Source organism: Melozone crissalis, unplaced genomic scaffold (assembly GCF_028551555.1).
Source record: "Melozone crissalis strain CALT ecotype California unplaced genomic scaffold, PUWL_Pcris_2 ptg000034l_1, whole genome shotgun sequence".
Taxonomy (NCBI): domain Eukaryota; kingdom Metazoa; phylum Chordata; class Aves; order Passeriformes; family Passerellidae; genus Melozone; species Melozone crissalis.
The window spans coordinates 21,826,490-21,852,494 of record NW_026535812.1 but is presented as its reverse complement, the minus strand read 5'-3'; the positions used below and the strand labels follow the sequence as shown (position 1 = coordinate 21,852,494).

At 47.6% G+C, this 26,005-nt stretch overlaps 1 protein-coding gene across 3 annotated transcripts in view; it reads right to left on the bottom strand.

Annotated features, from left to right (window-relative positions):
• The window catches only part of TNIK (TRAF2 and NCK interacting kinase), a 146,202-nt gene that overhangs the window by 63,616 nt on the left and 56,581 nt on the right, over nucleotides 1–26,005 (bottom strand). For all 3 annotated transcript variants that reach the window (XM_054283034.1, XM_054283035.1, XM_054283036.1), the window contains exons 3-4: nucleotides 7,270–7,326; nucleotides 3,603–3,728 (exon numbers count right to left, since the gene is read on the bottom strand). In XM_054283034.1, coding sequence (XP_054139009.1) covers nucleotides 3,603–3,728; nucleotides 7,270–7,326 — 183 coding nt within the window. The remainder of the gene's footprint in view (nucleotides 1–3,602; nucleotides 3,729–7,269; nucleotides 7,327–26,005) is intronic.

The following is a 26,005-nucleotide window of genomic DNA, read 5'->3' as shown; positions in this document are numbered from 1 at the left end:
TTACCTGGAATAATAGCTCAAACCTGAGCATCTCCAGAACACCAATTCCAATTCATCCTGCAGTTAACTGCTCCATCTTGTCCAGAGAAACTCCCCAAATTAAATACTTTACTACACAGGACAAATCCTCCTGTGCTCCTATGCCTCAGCTCAGGAACAATTTGACTTCTTTGAAGTTACAGAAAACAAGCACACAACACGCTCAGGCTAAATGCTGCTGGAAATCAATCCTTCTGCTGTGTGTGTAAGCAGGACCTGGGTGCAGCATGGTCCCATAAGCCCAGGCCACTCAAATTCCTCATCCCACCCCTCAGCCTGGCTCCCATGCAAAGGAGTCCCTCATGCCCCACACTGTGGCACCTGAGGCAGGGATGGAGCATTAAAAACACAGAGACCTTCCCTTGGGAACATCAGCAGAAAAGCTGATGCCCCTTTCAGAAACAGAAATAGCGATCAAACTGGTGTTTAGCAGCAACTAAAATATTCAGCAGTGAGACAAGGCCAGGTTTTCATTGTTTCTGTTGGTGCTGGGGTGGGAGCAGGGGGCCAGCACTGCTCTGCTCTCTCCAACTGCAGCATCCAAGTGCTCTCACACAAATTCCTCAATAAATGACTTGCCTGCATCTCCCTGGATGTCAAGCCCAGCCAAGCAAGCCATGCCCCTTAGGGGGGCAGCTGACACCAGGGGTCCTGAGCAGGCTGATGTCTTTGGGTTAGGGATGGCAGCAGAAGGAGCTGTGCTCACAGTCCTGCAGTGTTTACAGCACTGACATTGCTCTGAAGAGCAGTGAGAGTTAAATAGTGCTGGATTACTCTGTCAGACAGCATAAGAAATCTGCTCTGGTAACCCTGAGCTCTCGCTCAGGGGCCAGAGGAGCAGCCCTGATCCTCTCTCACTCCCCCGGGACTGCAGAGCTTGGAGAGACTAAAGAGAGATACAGCTCAACCGAAAACTGACCCCTCTCAAATGCTTCATGATCTAATTTCTGTCATGCAAAGAATCAGCAACTGCCCAAAAATATTTTTCAGGGTATATAAACATATTAAGAGCAATCCTGCTCAGAGCTGCACAGGTGTAACCCAGTGCTTTGACAGCTCATGCTCGATTTTCAACAGAGCCTTGCTGCCCCCGTTTCTGCTCTGCAGATCCCTGGTGTGACTCTGTTCACATCACCCTAAAGCAATTCAATGGGCCCCTAGAGCTCAACAGAGTGAAAAAACACATTGCAAGCACACAATCCCAGCCCTGAGCACTGCACAGCTGCAGCAGTGCCACCCTGCCCCAGGGGCTGCTCCCACATCACCCCCACTCCTTTCTCCCCCACACTGGCCCAGATTATCTGCTGCAGAGGACACCCCAGGGGCCACCCCACCACGTGGCTATCTGGCAGCCTGCCTATTAGCAATTTGTCCCCCTTGGTGACAGAGGCAGCTGCGGGCAGGGTTGCCATGGCAGCCCATCCATCGGAGCCAGTGCTGGCCCTGGGGACCGTGCGGGCTCTGCCCTGCCCTGGGTGGGCTCTGGGCTGTGCCAGCCTTTGCTCAGCCCCCACACTCTGCACAGCCCCTGGGCCTGCTCTGTCCATGGCCTCAGTGCACAGGGGACAGCAAGGGCAGGTGACAAGTGTCCAGCTGAGCAGCACCTCCACAACCCTGCACAGGGGCACAGGGTGTGGGGGTCACAGTGCCTGCAGCTTCCAGCAGTGCTCAGGGCAGGGGTCCTCTGGGATGGGGTCACCTCCCACATCCAGCTGTAAAATGAATGCTAAATTCACTTCTAAATGAAGGCTTCATCTCCCACCATTTAAAATTCACCCACCCCAAAATATCTCAACAACCTCTCTGGGTTATGCACAGCCTGGTATCCATAGCTCAGATTTGAGAAGAGCAAGGGGGATTTAATGAGTTTAACTCTGAGGAGCTGCAGTTTACTGATTATCTGGATCCTCACATCCCCTGGGAATTTCCCCAGTTTCTGCAGCCCTCCCTCACCCTGTCCCTTGGCACCAGAGCAGGACCCCCTCACCTCAACTAGAGATGTACAAACCCTCCTGAAAACCCACAGCACCCCAGAACACAACACATTATCCAACACAAGAATAAACCCACCTCATATCTTAAAATTTCTTTTTAAATGTTCCATAAAGATTGTCCCTATGACTTTTGCTTCCATTTTTTTTTTGCCTAACACAGCAGATTTGTGATGCATCACACCCTCTGCACAGCTCCCTAATTTCTGAAAACAGGGTTGTTCATGAGCTTGAGCTCGTCTTTCAGGGCAAGTGGCTGCTGTGGAATGGAGCAGCAGCACTGACAATACCTCATGTCGGAAGCCTGCCACGTTTCTGAGAGATTTTAATCTCCTCTGAAAGAGTTCCCTATTTTTTATTTCCGTATCAGCCTCCCGAGTGTCGATAAAAAGAATTACTTGGGCATTATCAGAAACCGTTTTATTCCAACAAAGAGCCAATGAAAAATAAACAAGCCTTTATCTGTGAGGCAAAGACTGATAGAGTTCACAGGAACCCTGATTCAATCAGATCCTGAAACAACAGCTATTTAACACAGTGGCACCTGCACACCTCTCCTCCAGGGCTGGGGAGCTTCCCCAGGAATGCCTTCACCATCCCAACACTGGGCACAGACTTAAAAACCCCCTCACATGGGTAAGGCAGAATTTACTGGATTTACAACTCTGTGAGGAAATAAAGACTTTTTCAACCACAGGACAACATCCAGGTCCTTGTACTGATAACACAGCCTTCTCTCCAAGAGACCTCCAAGGAAAGCAGGGTCCTACACTGCTGCTCTGATGGCCAGAGGCACTGCAGGCTGCTGCTCCAGAGACTCCAACCAGCACAGCCAAGCTCAGAACACAGCACAACAACTCTAATTAATTTTACAGCAACGACCAGAGCCCTGACTCGTGGTGCCACTGCCCTGCCCTGAGCACCAGCTGCTGCTGTGGGAGTGGGCTCTGATGCTCTGCCTCTCGCCAGGGATAGAGCAGATTCAAACTCCATCCTCCCTGCGCTGGGAATGCTGAATTAATATCCAAGAAGGCCCTGACAAGGGAAGCAGCAGGAGGAGGCAGCCGAGGATTTGTGGAGATGCAGAGCAGCTCAGTGCCCCTCAGCAACATCCGCATCTCCACCAAAGAGGCTGAGCAGCCACAGATGCCCCTGACCTCCCCTCACTGTCCCCTCCTCTTTATCTCCCTGCACAGGCTCCATGAAATGTGAATTACAAGAGGCACCACCAAGAGCTGGCAGGAATCACCCTCAGCCTCCATCTTCCCAGAGATGTTCCCAGCTCCCTCCAGCTGCCAGAAGATGGAATGATTTCCAACATGACTATTGTAATAAAGATACTGCTAATGACACTTCAGAATAAAAATGGGTTTACAATCAGTCTGCAAAGATTTGATGGCAAAATGGAGATGTGTTTTTCAGTGCAGCAAGAGCCTGATCAAAGCCATGGCTTTGAAGAAGATGAATGCAAAATAAGAGGTTCTGTGTAAGCTGGGGGCTGGTAAGAGGACAATTCAGAGTAAAAAATCTCTATTAAATCCCAGTTATTTTAAAGAAAAGAAAGCAACTTACCCAGAGCTGATCATCCATTCCTGGTGGGTTCTTTTTAATAAAAGCACCATAATACGTAGCAATATTTCGGTGATGAGAATATTTCTTCAGCATGTTAATTTCTTGTTTGATCTCTTCCTCTTCATCCTGGGATGAGGTGAAAAGAAAGACAAAACCAGAGGCATTAGGAAACTGCACTTCACAGGGTCTGAGCTGTCTTTGCACATGGGTGAACTTCCAAGCACCCCATTCCTGACTGGCATCCCAGGGGGTTTTTTGCACCATTTTTTACAGCCACTTTGCAGTGGATTCTGAGAGCTGCTCTGGAGACTCATCTTGCTGCGAGGCTCAACCATACCTGTGTTACCCCAGTGATGCATTAACACACCCTCACAGACACACCAGAGGTGTTTTTCTACAAACCACTGCATGGCAGAAGGGCTCCTGTGCTCCCAGCTCTCTGGCACATCACTCCTGAAGACCTCTGGAGACACCAGGAGTTGCTGGTGGTGGGGTGGCACCACATGGGGAGCAGGCAGGGGCTGCCTGCCCACAAACTCCATCAGGATAACTCAGTCCTGGTGACAAGCACCATTCCAAGCTGTCCCAGTCCCTCTCTGTCCCACCTGCAGAGTGGCTTTAGCTGAAGCAGCAGAGGCAGAGGAGCCACACCAATACCTGTTCTGACGTCCCACCTCTTTGTTCTCACACCCACCAAAGGTGCCCTGGTTTTATTTTAAGCTGACTGAATTCCGGCCCCCTGTATTTGCACAGGAAGCACTCAGCACCTTGATGTCAGCCAGCTTTGGTATAAAGGACCACAAGGGCTGCTTGTTCTTTATTCTCCTTTATTCCCCTGTGTCCCTCACCTGCCTGTCCTGACCTCAGTTTTACAAATGGGCAAAGGACAAGGATCCAGAGAGCAGCAGAGCTGCAGGAGCAGCTTTTCCTGAGGAGCAGTGCCCCCTGACCAGGTGTCACCTAACACGGACAGAATCACATCTCTCTTCCCAAAATACCAAGCGAAGAACAGCAAAGGTGAAGACAGGAGGAACATGTACGAGAAATATCTGGATGGAGCTTGCATAAACAACCTCCAGTTTTATTTTTAGTAAGAACAAGGAGGGTATAAGCACCAAAGAGGAGGAGGAACGGGCTCAAACGTAACAAAGGAAACCAGGGGACTATTCTGGAAGAACCTTTATCACCTCTCTTCAAGCAGTCAACACAACTTTGCTTGTTTTCGTTTGTCCAGGAAACCAGGGCACATAACATGAAGGTTATCAGAGATGATTCTATTAATTGAAGCCCTAAAAAGCAGCTGGATGCCCAACAGTGCTGGGAGCAGCGCTCAGCACAAAATCCCTCCAGCTCTGAGCACCCAGCCAGCTTTTCAGTCATCCCTCCATTCATGCCTGGCTCTCTAGGAAAACATGGAGGCAAGCCAGAGGGACACTTGGTCCGAAGTTTTATTTTGACTCCATCTTCAAGCTGAAGAACTCAAAATGGGTGGAAAAAGCCCCCAAAGCATAAGAACTGTGGATGGCACCTGAGGATGTGTCTGCATGGACAGGCTCAGGGGCTCCAGCCTAAACTCCTGCTCCAAGCAGGACTACTGAGAACGATCATCCTCAACAAATCCAGAGAGGTAGGGATGAAAATGGAATAATCACAGCAAGCTGCTGCAACTACTCCAATCCCAAACCCAACAAAAGCCACAGGCCAGGCTTTGCTGCCTCACTTGGCCTCCATCAGCTGATTCTGTGACATCCACTGCTGGATGTGGGTCATGCAGCACACAGCAGGACCAGCCCCTGGAAAATGGATCTGAACCTTAATTCAGAGAGAGCAGCTGCCCAAACTGATGAAGTGCTGCAATGTGAGGACCTCGATTCTGCAATCTTCCCAAACAGATAATTAGTAAGAGCAGAGATGAGTTAAACAAAGCATCATTGTCAGGAGCCTGTTGGGGTTTAGCACAAAGCATGTGGCCAGGATGAAATGCTGTCTGGGAGCTCACTGAACACAGAATCATCAGGGTTTGGGGGCTGGAAGAGACCTTAAAGATCACCTAGTTAAACCCCCCCAAATGGGCAATGACACCTTCCACCAGACCAGGTTGCTCCTTTTCTCCAATATTTTTCCTTGGAAGTATTTTAAAACAACTGAATTAAGGGTGGATTCATATCTAAGCCTGTGTTTGGCCTCAGAGTAATATTTTGATTTCTCAGCTAAAATTCATTCTAACATCAGGCTTCATCCCATGGGAATTTCACAGCTATTTATGCCATGGGTTTATGTTTGGTGAGTTTGCCTATTCCCTTGGAGCCTGCTTCCCATGAGAACAAGATAAATGGCACTTGTACATACTACAAGTAAACAGGAACAAATCTCATTCACATTTACAGACTGATTTCCACACACCATTTCACCTGTTAGCACCAAAAATAACCTGGATCAAGGTCCCATGGATATTAATACCACATCAAAACATCTAAGGTATTTAAAAACAGATTCCCAAGGCCAGCTGACTGCTTTCACAGAAAGTAATTTCTGCATGTACTGAGCTCCTGGAAGCTACCAAAACATTAACTCAAAAATTAAGGTGGGTAGATTGTGATCTAGTCCTAATTTTGAAATGTGTTATTCCAGTCAAAAAAAAAAAAAAAAAGACAAAACACAACAAAACACATTCTTACTCCCAAGCCTGGCATTGTTTCCAGTGCAGGAACTTTGGGAGGGATAGTACTGCACTTATGAAAAAAATACTCAAGAAAAAGCATCTTCATGTCATGCTCCAAAATGTATCTCTGCTTTTAAATATTTTTTTCTTTTATGGCAACTGGGAAATGGTGAAAGCATCCTTTCCCTATAATTTTGTTATTAATTTATTGATTTGTAAATTCTCGGTTCTCAGTCTGACACAAGTTTCAAAAGAGCCACATTTGAGACCATTTGGGTTTTTTCCTCTTTATCCGTAGGATGCACAGGAATTATTCAACTTGCCTCGTGAAGTTATTCATTACAATAATTGCAACATATTTTTGGTGAACAAAAGCTCTTCAGTGATAATCATGGATGCAGAGAAACAGAAAGGAGATATGAATACACGATCCTGTTGCTACTTTTGACAAAGTCATGTACAATAGGACAAGAGGGAATGGCTTTAAACAGACAGGGGGCAGGGTTAAATGGGATATTGGGAAAAAATTCTTCCCTGCGAGGGTTGTGAGGCCCTGGCACAAGTTGCCCAGAGAAGCTGTGACTGCTCCATACCTGGAAATGTCCAAGGCCAGGCTGGATGGGGCTTGGAGCAGCCTGTGACAATGAAAGGTGTCCCATGGCAGGGATTGGAACTGGATGATCTTTAAGGTCCCTTCCAACCCAAATCATTCTATTATTTTCTCCAGAATTTAGTAGGGTATTTACAAGAGCCACTGCTGGAACTGGATGCTGCTTTGCTTCAGCATGAAGTACTTAACCTCCAAAACTCTTCCAGATGTCTTTTTTCCTCATATATTTATTAAAAACTAAAACCTCCTAATGGCACATATCCTATTAAGACAAAGGCAATTTACATCCCAGGAAACATCAGTCTTCCACCCACCCCCACACATTGTCACATCCCATCCCCTTTCCCCTCTTATCTGTAATTTAGGGATGCAGGAGGAGGAGGAGGATACATTACCCCGGTGACGTCCATAACCTTAATAGCAGCAAGCTGGCCTGTTTTAACATGACGACCCTGCAAAAGAAAAGGGAGAAATTTGTTTGGTTTTGCTCAGTGACAATGTTTTCCTCACAGTGAACAATATCCTTAAACAATCTCCTCGCCCTGGCAGCATCCACTCGTTATTTGTTGCTTTTTCAAGAGCATCTTCACAGCAGCCATGATGAGAAAGCAATTCCCTCCCCTTCCTCCTGCCACTACAATTAATTAGTACAGGGCCTTCAGTGCTGTATTTTCCTGGCAAACAAGTGCTGGAAATACCCTTTAATGCTCAGCCATGCACAAAGAGCCAGCTTGGGGCCTCTGCTGAGCACAGAGCACGACTCTGCTGGAAATGGGCTGCTGGAGCTGAGATGCTGGGAATGTGCTGGCTGGGGTACCCACACTGCCTTCAGCCCACCTGGGTCCCACCCCAGCTCCCTGGGCACACACCAGGGACCCCTGCCCTGCAGGGCACCATATTCACCCTGCCCAGTAATTTATTTATTTTCAGAAAGACTTGGTGAGCAGGCTAGAGAGGTTTTTACAGTTTTCAGCCACTGAAAAAACCAGCAAATCACTGCAATGAACTGTTTGTTGCACAGTGCTCGACTACATTAATCCTAATGGGAAAATGCCTGGGAGAGATGGTGAAAATATAAAAGAGCTCCAACTATTTATGAGGCCTTAAAACCAACACAACTGCTATCAAGCAAGGCAATTCCCAGCCTTTCCTCCTTTCCTGAGAAACTGATCACCCAACATCACATCCAAATTGCTCGTATCAAATCATTCCCACCCCCAAATGCAGGACATGTGCTCTGCTTCCAAACCAGGCAGCCTGAGGAAAAGATGTTTTTCCTCCAGGAAAGGCAGAAAATGCTGATTCTCACAGGAGGCAAAGGGAAGCATCCCTATTTTCCAGTTTGCATCCCTATTTATTGTGGGAGCTGTCCAAGGCCCCGTCTTGTGAGACATGGTGTGGAAGACACAGAGGCAATGGCAGCTCCTGCCCTGTCCTTGGTGTGTTAATTGATAATTAACACACCAAGGACAGAACCAGCAGCAGAGGCAAAGAGGGGCCAAGCTGCAGCATGGCAGAAATAGGGAAAACCAGAAGCTTTTCCTGAACTGGAGGCTCCTCCTGCCCCCACAGCAGTGTGTGTGTTGATGAGCTGGGGTGTGTGTCAGGTCTCCCAGCCCTCCTGCAGACTGGAGATGGTCTTTCACACCACCTCAGCTCGGGAACCCTGAATTACCAGACACGGGAACCTCTCCCTGGTCCCTGAGGTCTCCAGGCACGGCGCTGGGAAGCAAACCCACGCGCCGGCTGTGGAGCAAGGCAGCATCATCCTCTCCAAATTTATGACTTCACCAGGAAGCCAATTCACCCACCAGGCCTCCTCGCTCATTTATTAACACAATTTATACGTCCTGAGCAAGCCCATGTTCTAGCAGCAGAAAAAGAGCTTTACTTTAAAGAGTGTGCAACACAAAAAGTAATGAAAGCAAGCGCAGCCCAGCAGCCCCAGGCTGTGGCTGAAGCATCCCCTGGATGTGGCTGTGGGAAAGGAGGGGCATGTCAATAGACACCATCTATTTAGACAGCATGATCTGCAGAAACAAACCCTCCTCTTCCTAAATTTGTCCTTGTTGGCCTGCCCAGGAAGTCCCACGTGTACTGACACTTTAATTAAAGCCCACAGAGCACCAGCAGGGTAAACACTTTGGACCATGGCACGCTCCATCTCCCATGAGCTAGAGGAGGAGGAGGGGGAAGCAAGCTGGAGCATTTAAACCATGATTTAGGAGTTATACCTCCTTCATGTGATGCACCACCACCTCATTTTGTATTTTAAGGAAATGCCCCAACTTTGCTGTGGTGAAGTGCTCCTGCTTCCCCCTCAGTACCAGCCAAGGGGAAAAAGATCCCTGTGTGTCCACAGCATCCTTCTCCCAGGAATCTGCTGCCTCCTTGCACACCTTCCAAACATTTACCGACAATGGTAAGAACTTAATATCGTGTAAACATTTACCAAAACAAAATAAACCACTTAGAAACATATGTTAATGTAAGCCATGAGGGGCACTTAGTCACGCAAAAATCAGGCGGAGTAGAACCACTAAGTGTTCACCCTGGGATATTGTAGCAAAGGTTTGCTTTTTCTATAGTTTGTTCACAATAATGGATTGCAGAGCTTCACCCTGGCAGATGAAGCCATCCAGGGAAAACAGGCAACTCCTCAGCAGTTAACCATCCCCTTTAATTCAACCTACTGCTCAGCACTGAGCCTTGCTGTGAAACCTTCATAAACAGTTTAGAAAACACAGCTGATTTTTACCCTACTGCAGATGTCCTTGAATTTGCAATAAAGATACAGACAGGCTGGAGGAAGACACCAAGAAATGGAAGTGAGAGGTGCAACAGAGGAAATAAATCCACATCCAACCTGTACCCATTAAAGATGCCGTGGCAGCAATAAACCCCTCTGACAGCATCAGCCACCTCTGGCACCTTGGCCATGCAGATTCCAGTGCCTGTGCCCAAAGCCTGGAACCAAGTCCAGAAGCACCCATGCCCCTGCAGTCTTTCCAAATTATCCAGTTGGATCAGGAAGTGGAACCACCTCTGCCAAAGCCAAGCCAAGCTGAAATTGGGAATTAATTAATGTCAAGCGTTAAGTTGTCCAGTGTTAATCTGTGCTACTGTAAGGAAGCTACAAAAGAGTACTGAGGTATCAATACAAGAGAAGCACCAAAAAGCTCGGTTGTGATGCTTCTACCTCCTGCGTGTCCTCCACCCACCAAAATTTGTTGGTTTTTTCCTTTAAACCATCACCACAGCAGTGGTTTTTTTCCTTAAAACATTGCACACCATCAGCCATCATCCATGCAAAAACCACATTAAGACTGAGCCCTATTCCTGCTCCCTTACGCAACTCTGCCTCCTCGACACCAAAGATATGGCTCAAAACAGGCAAGAAGTGTTGTGGTTCAACAGAAAATCTCTAGTTTTTCAAAAGTCCTTCACTCTGGTGCCCCCATGGGCATGGGAGAAGGCTACAATGGCATAAAACATACAGCAGGAAAACTGAGCTACTAAAGCGTTTCCCCCTCTCCAGATTTGCTATCAAGGTTCACTTGGGTACAAACCCACATTTCAGCCTCAGGATTATTCAAGCATGATCTTCAAAGCTGCCACAGTTTTTAATTGAACATCCAACTGAGCATAAACTCATGCTCCTAATTACTCTCAAAATGTTATATCAACTATCACTAACTGGATAATGTCAAGTATTAAGACTAATTTCTACAAATGAAGCAAGCGCCACAAATTTTTTCTTCAAAGGTTGTGGTCCTCACACTCCATAAAGTGTAATGGACCAGCACACAATCAGAACATTGGTAAATGCTTTTAAACATCAATTGATGCATTCAGGCATTATGTTTACTAAATAAATAAACCCTGGCCTCAATACCAGCCTTTGTAGACAACAACTGCATATCCTGGCCCAAAACTGAAGCCCACATTTTAAGGACAGAAAGAGGATGATTGATTGCTGCTTTTTAAAATTTTCCTTGCACAAGCATGAATTTCACCTCTAAGCAAAACCTGCAGTTTCTGTGCCCAGAAATGTATTCCATCATATTTACTTAACTCGTGCTGTCGGCTTTTATTCATCCCACAAAATAAATGACCCACCACCTGCTGCAGCCAGTGGGACACAACAGAATTGTCACTTTGCTGGGAAATGCAGAGCTCCCATGTCCTTCTGCCAGGCAGAGCAACATCTCTTACACTTCCCAGCCTGGACATGCAGCATCCAATGCCCCATGCACACAAAATCCCCACTGCAGCCACTCAATGGAGTAACCACGTTGTATGCCTGATGCTTTACAGCAAAACACTTAAAATCCAACCATTTTGCACTGCCCTTAGTAGTGCTGCATGTAAATATTCAAACGAGTGGGATCTTGCAAGGCACTGCTGAAATTTCAACATGCACAGCCCTGCTGGGACCAGGCCACAATGTCAGCCCTCCCCACTGAGGAACACTGTGTCTCACACAGAAATCTCAGTGAGACAAACAACAAAAACTCTCATGAAAGTCCAAACATCACCACTTTGGCAGCAGAGAAGCCTCCCAAATAAATTTCTTCAATTTCATTTCTGTTGCAGTTAAAATACTGAGCCTGGTGCCAGCAGCCCAACCATCACCCTTTCCACTGTCCAGCCCCTGCCTCCAAACTCAGCACATCCTCAGCTCCACCACATCCTGCAGGTTCTTCCTATAAGAATCTCACCAGAGATTTTACCAGGTTAGAAGTCACCAGCTCACTTTTCTGTGTCCACATATAATTTTTGCTAACTGCTACAAAATACTCTTTGCCCAACCCCATTTCTGCACATACAGCATTCATGGTGTCCACTGCTGAGTCTCATCTCCTCCAGATTCTGTTCAGCATCCAAGACCTTCTGCAGTTAAGATCTCCTGGGATGGGCCAGAACCTCTCACAGCCCCATGGTCTAGGTCCTGCCAGTTCTTTTCCTGTAGTTCAAGGCAATCCAGGGACTCAATCCAAGATTTTTAGCATGCAGGCACTTCAGCACTAATGCACTGAAAACTGCATCCAATTTTTCCTGGGAGAAGGAGCTTTGCCTTCCAACAGGAGCTGTGAAGCTGAACTGCCATCCTGCTGTACATTAGACCATTTTATAGCACCTGGCATGATTTATTCTCAGCTTTTACAGAGTACAGGCACATTTATGTACTTGGTTTCCCATTGAAAGCAATCTTGAGGGTGCCAAAATCCCCTCTCCAGCTAGTCTGAGGGGCTAAAATACTTACTGATGTAAAAAATAGGCTTATTTTAGTGTGAAAATTCAGCAATCTCCAAAACAAGCTGGCTAAAAATGACGTACCCAAGCTTTGCACTTGGTTTACAGATCTCTTCAAATAAATCTGAAATAAATCCATGTATCTGAGAAGGCAGTTAAAACACTGGAGGCCAGCATAAGAAAAACTGAGTCATGTAACAGGATGGGGAAAATGTTTATTTTAACAAAGAGTAACATATCTCTTTGATTAAAACAGAACCATCATGGGCCAAACCTTATTGTTGCTGCCTGCATTTAACTCCAGTATAGGAGTGGGATTTCAAGCCACTGGGGCTGGAGACCAAGCCCTCACCCTGCCCAGGGGTTCAGCCCCATCTCTCTGCTTTACTACAGCAGGAGCTGACCATAATGGCAGTGTCCTTACTTCCATCTCTCCATCATTTCCTGTCCCACAAACAGATTTGCAGAGCTTCAGAGTGACCCCACTGCCTCGAAGCACCAAAGGAACACATCTGACTTGTTGCAGTTCCTTTCCACTTGGGGAAAACTCCACTTAAACCAGCCCGTTTCCCCAGAATTCTACACTCTGCAAATGGCATCCTCCAATAAACATGGCACACCTGAAACTCCAAGAAATGGAAAACCTATGAAAACCAAAAAAAAGCTGCACCCAGTGCTTGACATCTCACTTGGTGGCCAGGAGAGGTTCTCCTCTCTCTCCTGAGCTCTCAGAACACTGGTTGCTCACTTGAGCACTTGAGCACAGATTTTCACCTCTGCCCAACCTGCTACCTTCCTTTGGGCTATTTCTGGAGAGCAGACCTTTCACTGGGAGGGAAAAACACAAATTGCACTCATAGCCAATCCTCCAGTTACAACTGTCATCTTTTCCAAGGCTTTAAAGAGTAAATATTGAAAAACATTCAAAAAACTCAAAGAGAAACTAAACATAATGGATTTTTTTTCTTTTTTGCTGCTAAGCTGGGCATTTTTATTAATACTTCAGTTTGGACTGAACAACCAGAGCTTCCCCTTGGAAAAGCCTAATCTGCTCCCAGCACAGACGCCTCTAATTGCACAGGGCCAAGCTAATGCTCTGTGCTGACCCAACAGAGCTGGCCTTTGGACTGAAGTGTTTTCCAGCCCTCTGTATCAATCCAAGCCCTGATCAGGACCCTGCAGCTCTGAGAGCTGCAATTCCATTAGTGAAGCTCCACAATAGCTCTGACGTTAAGAAAAGGCAGGATTATTAGATTAACAAACGAAATTGTTCAATTAGCACATTATTCATCTCCAGAAATAACATGCACTACAGCCTATAGGTGAGCAAGACTACAGTTTTATATTCCCTATATAATGGAAACACATCTCTCAGGTGAGTGCTTGTGCTTATTCCATCCTCTCTCTCTCCTGCAGTTCAAATGGGGCTGGAGACTCCCGCCTCCAGCTCAGGAAGAACCAGGTTTCCCTCTTCCACGGATAAAACCATTGCCTTAAATAGTCCAAAATCAGCATCAGAGAGTTGAGTCCTTCCAGAAGCTTCTGCAGATGGTTCCTGTAGATATGGCCTGCCCCATTTCTAATTTCCACCCAGGGAAGAACACTGGTTGTAAAGCCTGTCCCCCCCTCTCTGTGACACCACTCAGCACCAGCCCACTGGGCAAGTCAGGCTGTGCCTCTCCTCCATGGTCACACCAAGGACTGTGACAGATTCTGCTCACAGGTGTTTGAAGATGCAGCTTTTGAAGGTCTGCTCTTCATGGTCACAGCAAACCCTGAGGCAGAGCAGATTTCGAGGTGTTTCTGCATTTGTCATGGCCCAGGAACGAACACTGCTCTGGGAAAGGGAGGTCAAAGCCTCAACAGGAGCAGGTCTGGGCTGGAAGAGGAGTGGGCTGAGCACCACAGCAGGGAGCAGAGAGAGATGGAGATCATCAACAGACAGAATATTACCCCAAAAGTGGTTTTTAGGAGCAGCCTATGGAAACCTGAGGCACCAAAGGACTAAGGAAAGATGGTCCTGACAAAGAATAATGTATATATAAGAAAAACCAGAAGGACAAGCAGTGTCTCAGGACAATATTCACTGAGTTGATCCCACACTGAAGGCTGCAGGATTCAAGAGCATATCAGTGGGATGAAGGAAAGGGATGACACCATTTACCACTGAACCCCATGCAGCCTCCCCAGGCCCTCTGTGAGCTTTGCTCCCTTCCCCAGCATCCCCAGCTCCATCATGGGGCATTCCACACGAGTCTCTGCCATGGGGAGCAGCAAGGAGGGGAACAGCCAGGCCTTGGGGTGCTCCTTCCCCTCCCACACAGCCTGTCCTCCCTTTGCCCCCTTGCCCAGCATCCCCAGATCCATCATGGGGCACTCCCCACAGGTCTCTGCCATGGGGAGCAGCAAGGAGGGCAGCAGCCAGGCCTCGGGGTGCTCCTTCCCCTCCCACACAGCCTGTCCTCCCTTTGCCCCAGCTCCTCTGCAAGTGCACATTTTCACAGCTAAAAGGAGGCAGCACAGCCTGTTCCCAGCAGCATTAGTTCATGACAGCCATGTTATTACCACCCTTAACACCCCCACTGTGCTTCTCTTTCACGGCGCTGCCTATTCAACGCTGCAGAGCTCACAACTAAAATTAAATCTGCCTCGAGGAGACCCACAAGGCACCCTTGCACAGAGGCCATGTCCTGACAGCAGCACCAGGTTTCCCCCCCCCGTGGGAAGCAGTGAGTGTGCAGGGAGCACTGCCTGGATCACACAGCATTCCCAAAGAGATCCTTGGCTCTCAAGGGTGGCCCAAGAAGGAGCCAGGCTCCAGGCCCACAGCTGGCACCTACCCCAGAGCACTGCTGGGGGGACACTGACATGGGACACGGTGCCACCACAGGCCTGGCCAGGCCTGGGCTGCAGCAGGGAGCTGCCACACCTGCACAATGCCACACAGATCCCTATCTCCACACGCTTTTGCTGTCTGCAACCCACAGCCACCCATTTCTGCCTGGACCCAGGTCACCTTGGCTTTATTGGAGTCAGAACCACCTCAGCTCCAACATTCAAACTCCAGCACGAGCCCAGCAGCTTCAGGCACCAGCTCCCATCACAGATGAAGCAGGCTCTGTGCAGGACACAGGGAAAGGCATCCCAGGGCACCAGGGATGTCATTTAATGACTGGGGCTGCTCATGACTTCAGACCAAAAGCTCAGCATGAGAAGGAGCTGCTGTGTCCAGAGCTCAGGGGCACCAGCAGGGTCTCTACAACACCGTGTGCTCTGGCAGCTGCTGCTATTTCTCCTGTGCTTGTAAGAAAAACAATTCCCTTCAAAAGAGATTGTTCCTAACCTGCTGCAGGGCAGACAGGGCTTAATGCCTGCAAACGTGTGCTGCTGCCTCCCATGACATTCCATCCCAGAATATCAAAGAACACAGGTACCCCATTTATTTGTGCCCCACATTAAATAGCTGTTTTTCAACATCTGAACTGTCACCTGCTCTTTAAGCTATTCCCCAAATCAGTAACTGTTTTGCAAACTGAGTTTTAAAAATGGCCCCTCTGGAAAAAACACTACACACAGAGATGGAAATGGAGTTTCTGGAAACACCTCTGCAGTGCCATCTGCTTGACTTCGGCTCGAGTTTCATAGTAGCAAGATCCAATTTTGGAGGTGGCATGTGAAGTGCTAGGTGATTTTTCAACCAACAACAGCAAGGGAGAACCACCTTCTGTGAACCTGAGTGCTTGGCATCCTCTCTGGCAGCAGGGATGGACAGCACTGGTGGCAGGAGACAGCAACAGGGGAGCCAGGTAACACAGAGGCATCTGTTATCCAAAGCTGCTTGAGGGTTTTTGTGATTTTTGTTGTGGCTGTGTAAAGAAAACTGAGTAAGAAGGAAAGCCCAATATCTGTGGTGTTTTCCCAGCTATTTGATTCAGGAAGTTTAAGTCTATGGCTGTCAATGGGTTTTCATGAAGGGGTTCCACTGCATTTCATTGACTTGCCAATGGCACAAACCAAGCATATCCATGTTCCCATGGATCACCACAGCTGGCTGAGCAGCCCAGCCTGCTCTCCCTGCCATGTTTGTCCTGTTCCCCGTGTTTCTTTCTCCCTGTATCTGCAGGGCTCTTTTATCTCAGCTCACAGCACAGCACAGCTGCCCCCCATGCCCCCATGGCCCTGTTTCTCTGCAGACACTATGGCCCAGGATGAGATCCCACCATGGATCTCTCTGGACGCCTCAGCAGAGGTTATCAAACAGGCTCTTATCTCTGTCACCCCCAGCTGCTCCACAACTCTCTGCTTGTAGAAAAGAGCCTGAACACAAATCCACCAGGTTCATTTGTGCACCAACTCTAGCACTCCAAATCCAGCAGAAATTTGGGGACTTCTGAGCTCCAGTCCCAATGCCGGTAACAGCTGAACATGCCCACCATGAGCCAGGATTCACATCCAGTCACCTTGAACCACCTTCTCAGTAAGCCATCCTTCCAACCCTTCCACTGCCTCCCTCTTTGAGCCTTTCCAGTCCTGCAAACCCTTGGATCAGCACAGATCTAAGCCCCTTGATTCCTGCCCACGTAGCAGGGCTGACTGGCACCTGAGCCAATTCACACACTCAGGCTTCACTCATTCATCAGTCCTGAGCTGACTCCAAGGCCCTGTCTCAGGGTGGCAGAAGGAACAAGAACAAGCTGATAAAGGTACTTACACTTTATGGGGCTTAGGAGAAAATGCCACAGCTACCAGAAAGTCTCACTTATATCTCTTGGGTGACTGAGGTCATAGCATGAGGAAAATGAATGTAAGAATGACATAAATACCCCAGATCTTCTTCTGTGGAGGGCTGAGGTGCTCCCCTAATCCCAATGACTTTGTAACTCAAGATACTGCAGACCCTGTGTTGCACATTTCTCTATCTATGTCAGCTCAAATTTCAATTTTAGACCTCACACAGCTGAAGGCAGATGGACATCACACTCCCTTTCATCCAGACTTGCCTCCAGGCTCTTTGTCTGCCTTGAGCAGCCTTGACAACTTATTGTCCATCCCATCCTACCCTGAGTCACTTACTGTCAGGAGTCAATAAACGTTTTGCAGTGCTGTGTTTTACTGATTTAAAAGACCCAGCCATGCCTAGAGCAATCCTCTGTGATATACATACTAATCTGGCTGCACCAGGGAGGCATCAAAGCTTTCATGTTGTCCAATGTTTCAAGCAAGTCAGGTATTGAGCAGCAAAATTTCAGAACTGCTTATTGGAAAAGGGAGGCTGATGAATGACATGCAAACCCCTTCACCCTTGTATTTGCTTTGTGTGTGTCACATGGGCACTCTCTGCTTTGTCTGGGATAAAGATGGGATTTCTGACTGTGCTGCAGAACAGCCCCTCTGTGGCTCACCCTCTAAGCCAGCCTTGCGGGTTGGGATCAACAGCGTCGATCGGCAGATTAAACTGCTCTGCTCCTACAGCTTCTCCATCTCCAAGTCTCCTCTCCCAAGCAGGAATTTCCTACCCTCACACTGGCAAGGAAAAGCTTTTCTGTGAAGCAGTAAGGCAGCCAGGTCACTGCAAAACAGACCTGATGCCACCATTGGGCACCCTTGCATGCCAAAGGACCCTCCTCCCAGCACACCCAGGGCTCCTCGCTGCTCCTCATTTCTCTGCTAAATAAACTGGGGTGCAAGGGCTCCTGTATGAAAGGAGTGAGCCCTAAAAGACCCCCCCAAAGCAGAAGACCCTCTCCACCCTGCACACAGCTCCCCCATTCAGCCTTTCCACAAGGCAGGGGCTTTAGCCAGGGATTTGAAAGCAGGGAGAAGAGGAGGAGGAGGAGGACTTGGGATTAGCAGGGGAAGGTTAAGCCAGTACCAGGGATTGCATGGGAACAGTACAGCTCAGGAATGAGTGGGAGGAAGCCAGAAAGGACCATGTGTCCCTGCCACCTTCAGCACTTGGGGACAGGAGGGACGAGCCCAGCACTGGCACAGCAGTCACTGTTTGGCAATTCAGGACTGCAGCCAATGCCTGATGTGGTTATCAAGGCAGGAGGGCTCTGCAGCCATTAGAGAGCAATAACATGTACAGGCACAAATCAATGCTGTACAGTTTGAAGGAACCGACTGAAGGCTATGGATTTTACTCACAGTTATTTGCAAAGTGAAACAAAGCAGACAAAAAAGCTCTCAAAGCAGCCCAAAAAGCTGCCTGCAGGAACGTGGGCAGCTCACGAAGGCTGCCTGCAGCTTTGCAGGGAGAACACATATGGGCAGGGGGTGATGGCCTTTTATTCCAGTGGATAAAGATCTTAGTGGAAATCTGAAAAGCTCAGTGTGAGATCTCATCCACAGCTAATCCACACGGACTATGCCATGCTGCAGGCACGCCAGGAAGGAACCAAGGCCAGGCACTGCACTGAGTCACGCCACAAACCCGCAATTTCAGCTGCACTAAGAGAAAGAAATTGGTAAGGTACAGCTTTAGAAGCATCAGCCAGGACCAGCTGCATCCTGCTCCTACCTAAAGGCAGCTCAGGCCACCCAGAAATCCCATTCCCTACAGCCAGGACAACATGCCACTCCTCCCAGCCCACCACAGGCTGTTAACCCTTTCCCAGTAGGAGCAATGTCACCCATAGTTACAGGTAGATTCATATTAAAAAGCTCTTTCATATTCAAGGTCTTTCCCCTCAGTAAGAGCTGGCTGTCAGACAAAATGCTGGTTTGGTTATGCTGCTTGGTATTCAGGGACTGTTCACCTGGGCAAAGATCATTTGTAGAAGCCACCAACATGCAAGAGCAGGGAAGGACCTCCCTGTATTTTTCCAGGGAAAAAAACCCCAACCTGTCAGTTTGCCCAATCCCTCAAACACTCACATTCAGGGGTAAGTTTTGGTATACACGTACCAGGCTGTATAAATTTCCTTTACATTGGAGCCTTGACTGAGTTAATGCTGATTTTTAAGTGCACTGTGGAGTCTTAAACTCCAAGAAAGGATAGAAAGCACAGCCAGTGATGTGTGGTGTGAGACAATTTCCTGGGATGCAAGACCAAGGCCAAGGCAAGCAGCTGGGTGCTATTCCTGGATCCCCACCAAGTGCTCTCAACCTTGGATGAGAGTCTGGGCTCTTTGCTGCTCAGTGTTATCCCCCAGTAAAATGGACAAAATAATACTAGTTACCCCATAAAGATGATGCAGTGGGTGATGCCATATTGCAGAAAGCCTACAAAGCCTTGCCTAAGTGTAGAGACATGTTAGAGGATATCAGGAATTGCTCCTCACACAGCCATACCCTGCATTCACACCTTCAAACAACAGCGGTCTATAAATTCTTAATTATTTTTTTTCTAAAGCAAAGGGCTTGTGTTTTCCCAGAAAACTTAACAAGAAAAAAAAAGTCAACAAAATGTCTTTACATTTTTAATTCAAATGCTTCTGCACAGCATTTCCACAAGACTGCTTAAAAAGTGCACTAGAAATTGTAATTAAAAGCTGATCTGCTTCACGAGATGACTCGGGCTTCTGCAGCTTCAACCCTGGCCCCAGCCAGCTCTGCCAGTGCAGCACTGACTGTTTCCAATCAGCACACAGTGAGCTGCCAGCATTTGAGAGAACAGAGGAAGGTTTCCTTAAATGTGAAGGGTGAAAGATAAAATTCAGTTACTATCACCCAATTTCTGACCAGCATCAGAGGGGAAACAAGCAGCCTATGAGAGCAAAAGATCAACCCCTTTCCTAATGCCCAAAAAACAACACAAAGCCCATGAACAGATGTGCTTTTCTGTACAAATGCCATCATAAATGTAACCTGCTCCTTTGCCTTTGGAGCAGGAAACTGAAATCAGATTGCCTGGTATTTCTCATCCCTCCCGCAGCTGCAGCTCAGCAGGACACACTGGCTGCAGAAATACCACCCTGGGATTCAGTTTCTAACATTTCCACGGACACCACATTTCCCAGAGGGAGCTACAAGATGTGCTTGGCTCTTCTTTTGTTGTTGATGTTGTTGTTTCAGTCACAGAATCGTTTAGGTTGGAAAAGACCTTTAAGATGAACGAGCCCAACTGTAAACCTTTCACTGCCAAGACCAGCACTAAACCACATCCCCGAGCACCACATCTACTCATCCTTTAAATCCCTCAGGGCTGGTGACTCAACTGCTTCATCAGGCAGCCTGTTCCAGTGCCTGACAACTCTTTCTGTGAAGAATTTTTTCCTAATAGCCAATCTAAACTTCCCCTGATGCAGCTTGAAGCCATTTCCTCCTGTCCCAAATGATGCAGGTGACGGGCTGAGATGAGGCAGAGATGTCCTGGTGCTCCTGATAATCTGCAAGAGGTGAACCTGGGAGACTCCCAGAGGATAAAGGAAAGCCAGGGCAGCATTTGCTCAGACAGGAGCACCACTGTGAGCAGCAGAGGATATTTACAGGAAAGGCACCAGGAGGCCATGAACTTAAACCTCTGGATGTGTCTCTGTTTTGGGCTGTTCTTCTCCTGGGTGCATGTTTGCCACCTGGGTCCTCTCCAGAGAGGAAAGATGTTCCTTCCCTCACCTCACAAAAGCACACACAGATCCCTTTGAACAAAAAAGCTCCTCAGGAGAAGAGCTTGTTTTGTGTCACAAAGGGAAGTGCTGGCTGAACGGGAAGATGCATCACTAACATGGAAAGGGCAGCACAGGGAATGGGTGGAAGATTTCTGCCACAAGTGCTGCAGAGCTGCACCCAGAGCCAGATCCAAGGGCCACTGGAGCATCAGTCTTAAGATGGAAAATCTGTGTTCAGGGTGTGACAGAGAAGATCCCTGCTCCCCTGAATGCCCTCTGCCATTCAGTCAGTCATACAGAAATGGAAGATTGGACAGTGGGACAACAAATGTGGCAGACCTTTTTTGCTCCCTCCCAATGCCCAACTTGTCTCCATTCAGATCATCACCCTCTGGAAGCAAGACACCAGGAGCAAGGCTTCCCAATGAGGTGTTCCTGGTGGAAATCAGGGTAACTGCAAGCAGAAAGCACATGGGATGGAGGGACCAGTCACCAGCTGAGCACTGGGTATTTACCCCTCTCCCTCAGAGCCAAAGCTCTCAGGTCAGTAAAGATTAGATAAACACCACTGCAACACTTGCAGTTGCAGCTGCAGTTGCACTGTCCTTAAACAAAACACGTTCAAAGTCCCTCCAGGAGAGATGGAAGTGCCCCTCAGCACTTGGCTTGGCACCCACCCATCAGTCTGGCTTTTAAACCTCCTTCCTCCCCTTCCCACAATTTGGGGATTAGAAGTTGCATGAGCCAGTTCTCACTAATGAAACAAGAAGTGTGGAGAGAAATCTTTTTACTGGGAAAAAGCACAGCTGGACAGACACCCCCCCTACTCAGACCCTCCTTTCCAGCACCCTGCTCCTGCCTTTCACCTGAGCAGGTCTGCTGATCCCAGCATCACTTCTCTAGATGGTGCCTCCAACCAAGCTCACTCTAGGGAGCCTGCAAGGCCACTGAAACCCACCCTGGCTATTTAACTGCAAGTGAATAACTGTGATTAATGCTCACAGTGATGTGATTGGGAAGTCACTGGCAGCAGCACCAGGATGGCACAGGAGGTGACTGCAGAAGCCACAACTCATCCTTGCTGCCTACAAGCCATGAGCCTCCAGTGCTTCAAACAAAGGAGGAAGATGAGTAATTTCAGACAAAAGAATGAGCCATCATCAAAACTTCTGACACAAATGTCTCAACTGGATTAGGTACCTGTGCTACAAGTCTCTTTCCTTTTTTTCCATTTATCTTTTTTAAGCTTTTAACATTTTGTTTCCTTCCTCCAGATCTCCAAATTTCTGTCTCTGAAAGAGCTGAGCTGAAGCATTCCCTGAAGGCTGCTGTTCCCAGTACTTTCCAGATCAAGAAGAACCAGAGAATCCAATAAATCTTGTTCCTTTTCACGCACAAGCACCCCATAAATTTCTGTTGCAGTATTTTTCCTTGTCTTCTCAGGCTCTCAAAGCACTTATGTGCTGGACCAGGAAGAAATGGAATTCAGCAAATAAAACCCACCCTGAAGATAAATGTAAATATAGAGGGGATAAACTGCCCTGATGTGATGTAAAGCCATGCAAGGAGATCAGTCACCACTAGTTGACCTGAATGATGGCCAAGCCAAGCTGTCCCCTGACTGCAAGTTGGGTTTTGTGGTTGTGGAGGACACTTGTTAAGAGTAAGAGATTTCAGCAGCACTTGCAGCCTGGGAAAAGCTCCTTAGACCTGCTCAGGACACCATCTGTAGCAGCCTATTAATGTGCTACAAAACCATGGTCCCTTCCCATCCTGCTGATGATAAATAAAAGTCATTCTCTGTCTTAAATGATGATGGGTGAAGAGTCTTTTAAAAATGCTCATAAACCCTGCCTGAACTATCAGTGATGCACAGTGCTGTGATTTAGCACGAATGTGTCCCATTTCTGTGAAAATACAAGGCAGAAAGAAGAAGTGAGAAACACCCCATGTGACAACAGAAAAGCAGATTCTTGGTCTCCCCTGAAATTCCTGGACAGCTTGAAATCCCTTTGAGGAAATCTCAAATCATTTCCTCTTTCTGAAAGCTCAGTGAACAGGTCAAAAATACACCTGTCTTTCCAAAAGCATCCTGTTTTCCTCAATGATTTCATGCAAATTAGATTACCAGCCCTTGCTCTTCTGCTCTGAGCCCAGAGCCACTAGAAATACAAACACTTAGGGGAAATCTTCCAACATACAGCAAACTTGGTCCTGGATGGCAAGAAATGGTAAATTGCTATTGAATGAGTGGGCAAAGCAGATTTCCAGGAGGTGGGTGGTACATGGTGGTTCCCTGGCTCCTGTGCCACCTGGAAATTCTCTGCTGTGCTGGGGCAAGCCCCAGGAGCGATGGGTGGGGGGATGCCAACACCTCTCACTCTGCAAATGCTGTGGTTCCAAGGAAGGAAAGCAGAAGTGAAACAAAGCCTAGTGGGGCAGATTCCAGGAAGAACAGTCATTTCTCTTCTTCCCCCCCAAACCCATTATTTACAGTAAAGTATAAACCCAAGTGTCCCTAAAAATACAAGTTCAGGCTTTCTGCGGCATCGTCTGACAGCAGCTTATCCAAGTCCTACAAGCCCCTGCTGCCTCCTCACTGCTTTCCTCCTCTTACCCCTTTATTTTCAGTCTTTCCATTTTCCTCTGTTTTTCACATTTTCTTTTCCCTGTTTCATTTCCACAACAGCCCTGGTAAGGTTTCACTTCAGTCCTGGCAAGGCATCCAGCTGATACCAGCTATCCCCCCTGGTACCTGGCATCCCTCTGAAAAAGAAGTTGGAGGACTTGGTAAAAAGCTACTGACCCCAAAGCTTCATCTGGAGAAGGTGCAGGGACAGGACTGATGGGAGGGTTTCTCCTTTTCTCCTTCCCCCACCCATTCTTTTCTGACTGTGGTACCTGGACACCACACAAATTAGAGCTAAAAGCACCTAAAAGCATGGAAAATGAAGCAGGCTAATTCAGAAAAGCAGAAGTACATCTAATTTAGTTACTGGGAAATGAATAAATGGCAATTCCAAGCCTGCAAAATTGTTCCATGTTCTAAAAGAATATACATACTTTCAAGAAAGGGCAAAAAAAGGTGGGAAGGTGGGCCGAGAACATTTATGCAATTACTTTTCTAAGACCTGGGTGTGCTGTCACACCAGTATTCAGCATTTCCCCCGTCTTGTCATATAGACAAACATAAAGATTCATGTTTCTCAGGTAACTCCCTTTTTTACTGCCGTCCTAAGGTTGTGTTACTGCAAATTTGCTTTGTTTCTTTTTAAAAAGCCTGTTAATTGAGCTCTGCTGCCATGTAATTATTCACAAATGGGTATCCGCCATGCAAGGCCTCGATTTTCACATATTTTCTACACTACTACACCTGACACAAACATTTCAGCCTAAAGACGGATTTCCAGCAAGGATTCCCATCATTCCACGATTTTCATAACATATGGAGGAAGATATCACCACCACCTTTCAACCTACTAACTCGTCTTCTCAACCTTGCCACAGGACAGAGGTCCCACTGTCACGTCTGGGGTACACTGAATGGGAAGCTCTTGCAGTGCTCCTGAAATGCAATTCCAGGATCCTGCAGGGTTCCTGTGTGGAAAGAGCCAGCCTGGAGGGTCTCCTGCCACCCCTTCCCAGGCAGGAATGAGGACAGTGAGCCTTCCAGAGGTATTCCACTCTATTTATTCCTACTGATGTCTGCACTGTGGCACTCCAGGAGAAATACTTTCAGACAGGCCCAACCATCTCCCACCTGTCCCAAAACCAGTAAGAGTTACCCCAACACTCTGGTACGTGATTTTCTAGGCACAGCCTGGTTTTCTGTGTACAGACCACATTTGGGAAGAGCTCTTGCTTACACAAAACCCCCTCAGTGCTCACTTGCAAGCCCATTTCTCCCTCTCACACTGTGCTACCACGGCACAAGTGCACAACTCATCCACGCCTGCCAAACCACTCTTTAACATGCTGGCCACACACATTCCTCACCTTCCAGAGCAAAACCATCAGCTTGGACTGAAAAGATACCATCCCTCCTCCATTTTATCCCAGCTTCCCCAAGAAAAGCTGGGATTGGACTCACGTGGGTGCATGCATGTGTGCACTTGGGAGCTCTAACACTATTAGCTAACTTCAAAGACATCAAAGATAATTATTTTCTACCAACTTCATGGCAACAGGCAGCCGGGTGGCAAAGGATGCTGGATGCAGCCTTTCACGAGGTTTATCTCCAACAGCTTTTAATCCTGCTGGCCCCTTTTTCCAGTCAATTATAGCAGCCTCAGTGTTGCCAAAAAAGTAATGGGAGTGAGAGACTATAGGTATAAGCAGACATAATAGAATCCTAATTTAATTAGGGAAGTACTCAATCAACCAAGAGACATAAATACAACGGAAACCAGGTTTATTACTTCTGGTGCTGGCAGAAATGCCCATTTCATTCCTGATTACTGGGGGAGGGATAAAACAGATCAGTAATCTTAACAGCACAGTCCTGGCTTGATCTTTCAGGAAAAGTTAATCACAAAACCAACCAAAACTCAAGAGCTTCTAGAACCATGGCACTCACAATGGGGCAAGTAACTGAGCTCATTATGGAGGGAGCCAGGTTCTGGCTGAACTCTGGTTGCAGAACACAAACTACAGCTGGACCAGCCTTATAGGAAGAAGCTTTCAACCCCAGTTCTCAGGTCAGATTTAATCAGCGCTTCCCAGCAATTCCAGTGTCTCACTTTCCCCAGTGTAAGAGCAAAATCAGGATCAACGGGTGTCACAATGCACCCCAAGAGGCTTTGAGGGGGAAAGGTGAGGACACCAACTCCCCAGGGCAGCACTGAGCCCACTGGAGCTGGAAAGCTCCATCCTTTGCCACCCCATCCTCATGTGGGGCCGGCAGGTTCAGAGCCAGGGGGTGCGTGTAACATTTGTGCTTTAATGCCTCAGAGCTCAATAGTGCAAAGTGACTAATGAGGGGCTGGGGGACTATCTGGAGGTTAACTAAGTGATTTCACGTTATGAAGGAGCAGGTTGTAATTTTAGGATTAGAAATCTGTATTTTGGATGTCAATACCTCGCATGACAAGAGGCCAGAAGCAGTGGCACAATGATGCTCTAATCCATCTGCAAGGAACCAAGAGGGCAAGCAAGGAATGAGCCATCCATGCCAAGAAACACCAAAAATATACAATAAATCCATTGCCAACACCACGTTCTGTGCTCTCCTGTAACAACAGGGGAGTAACATATACCTCTGCAGAGATCCACTGCCTTCACTGGGACTGTCCAGCTACAGCCACAAGATATCAGTGCCTAATCAGCA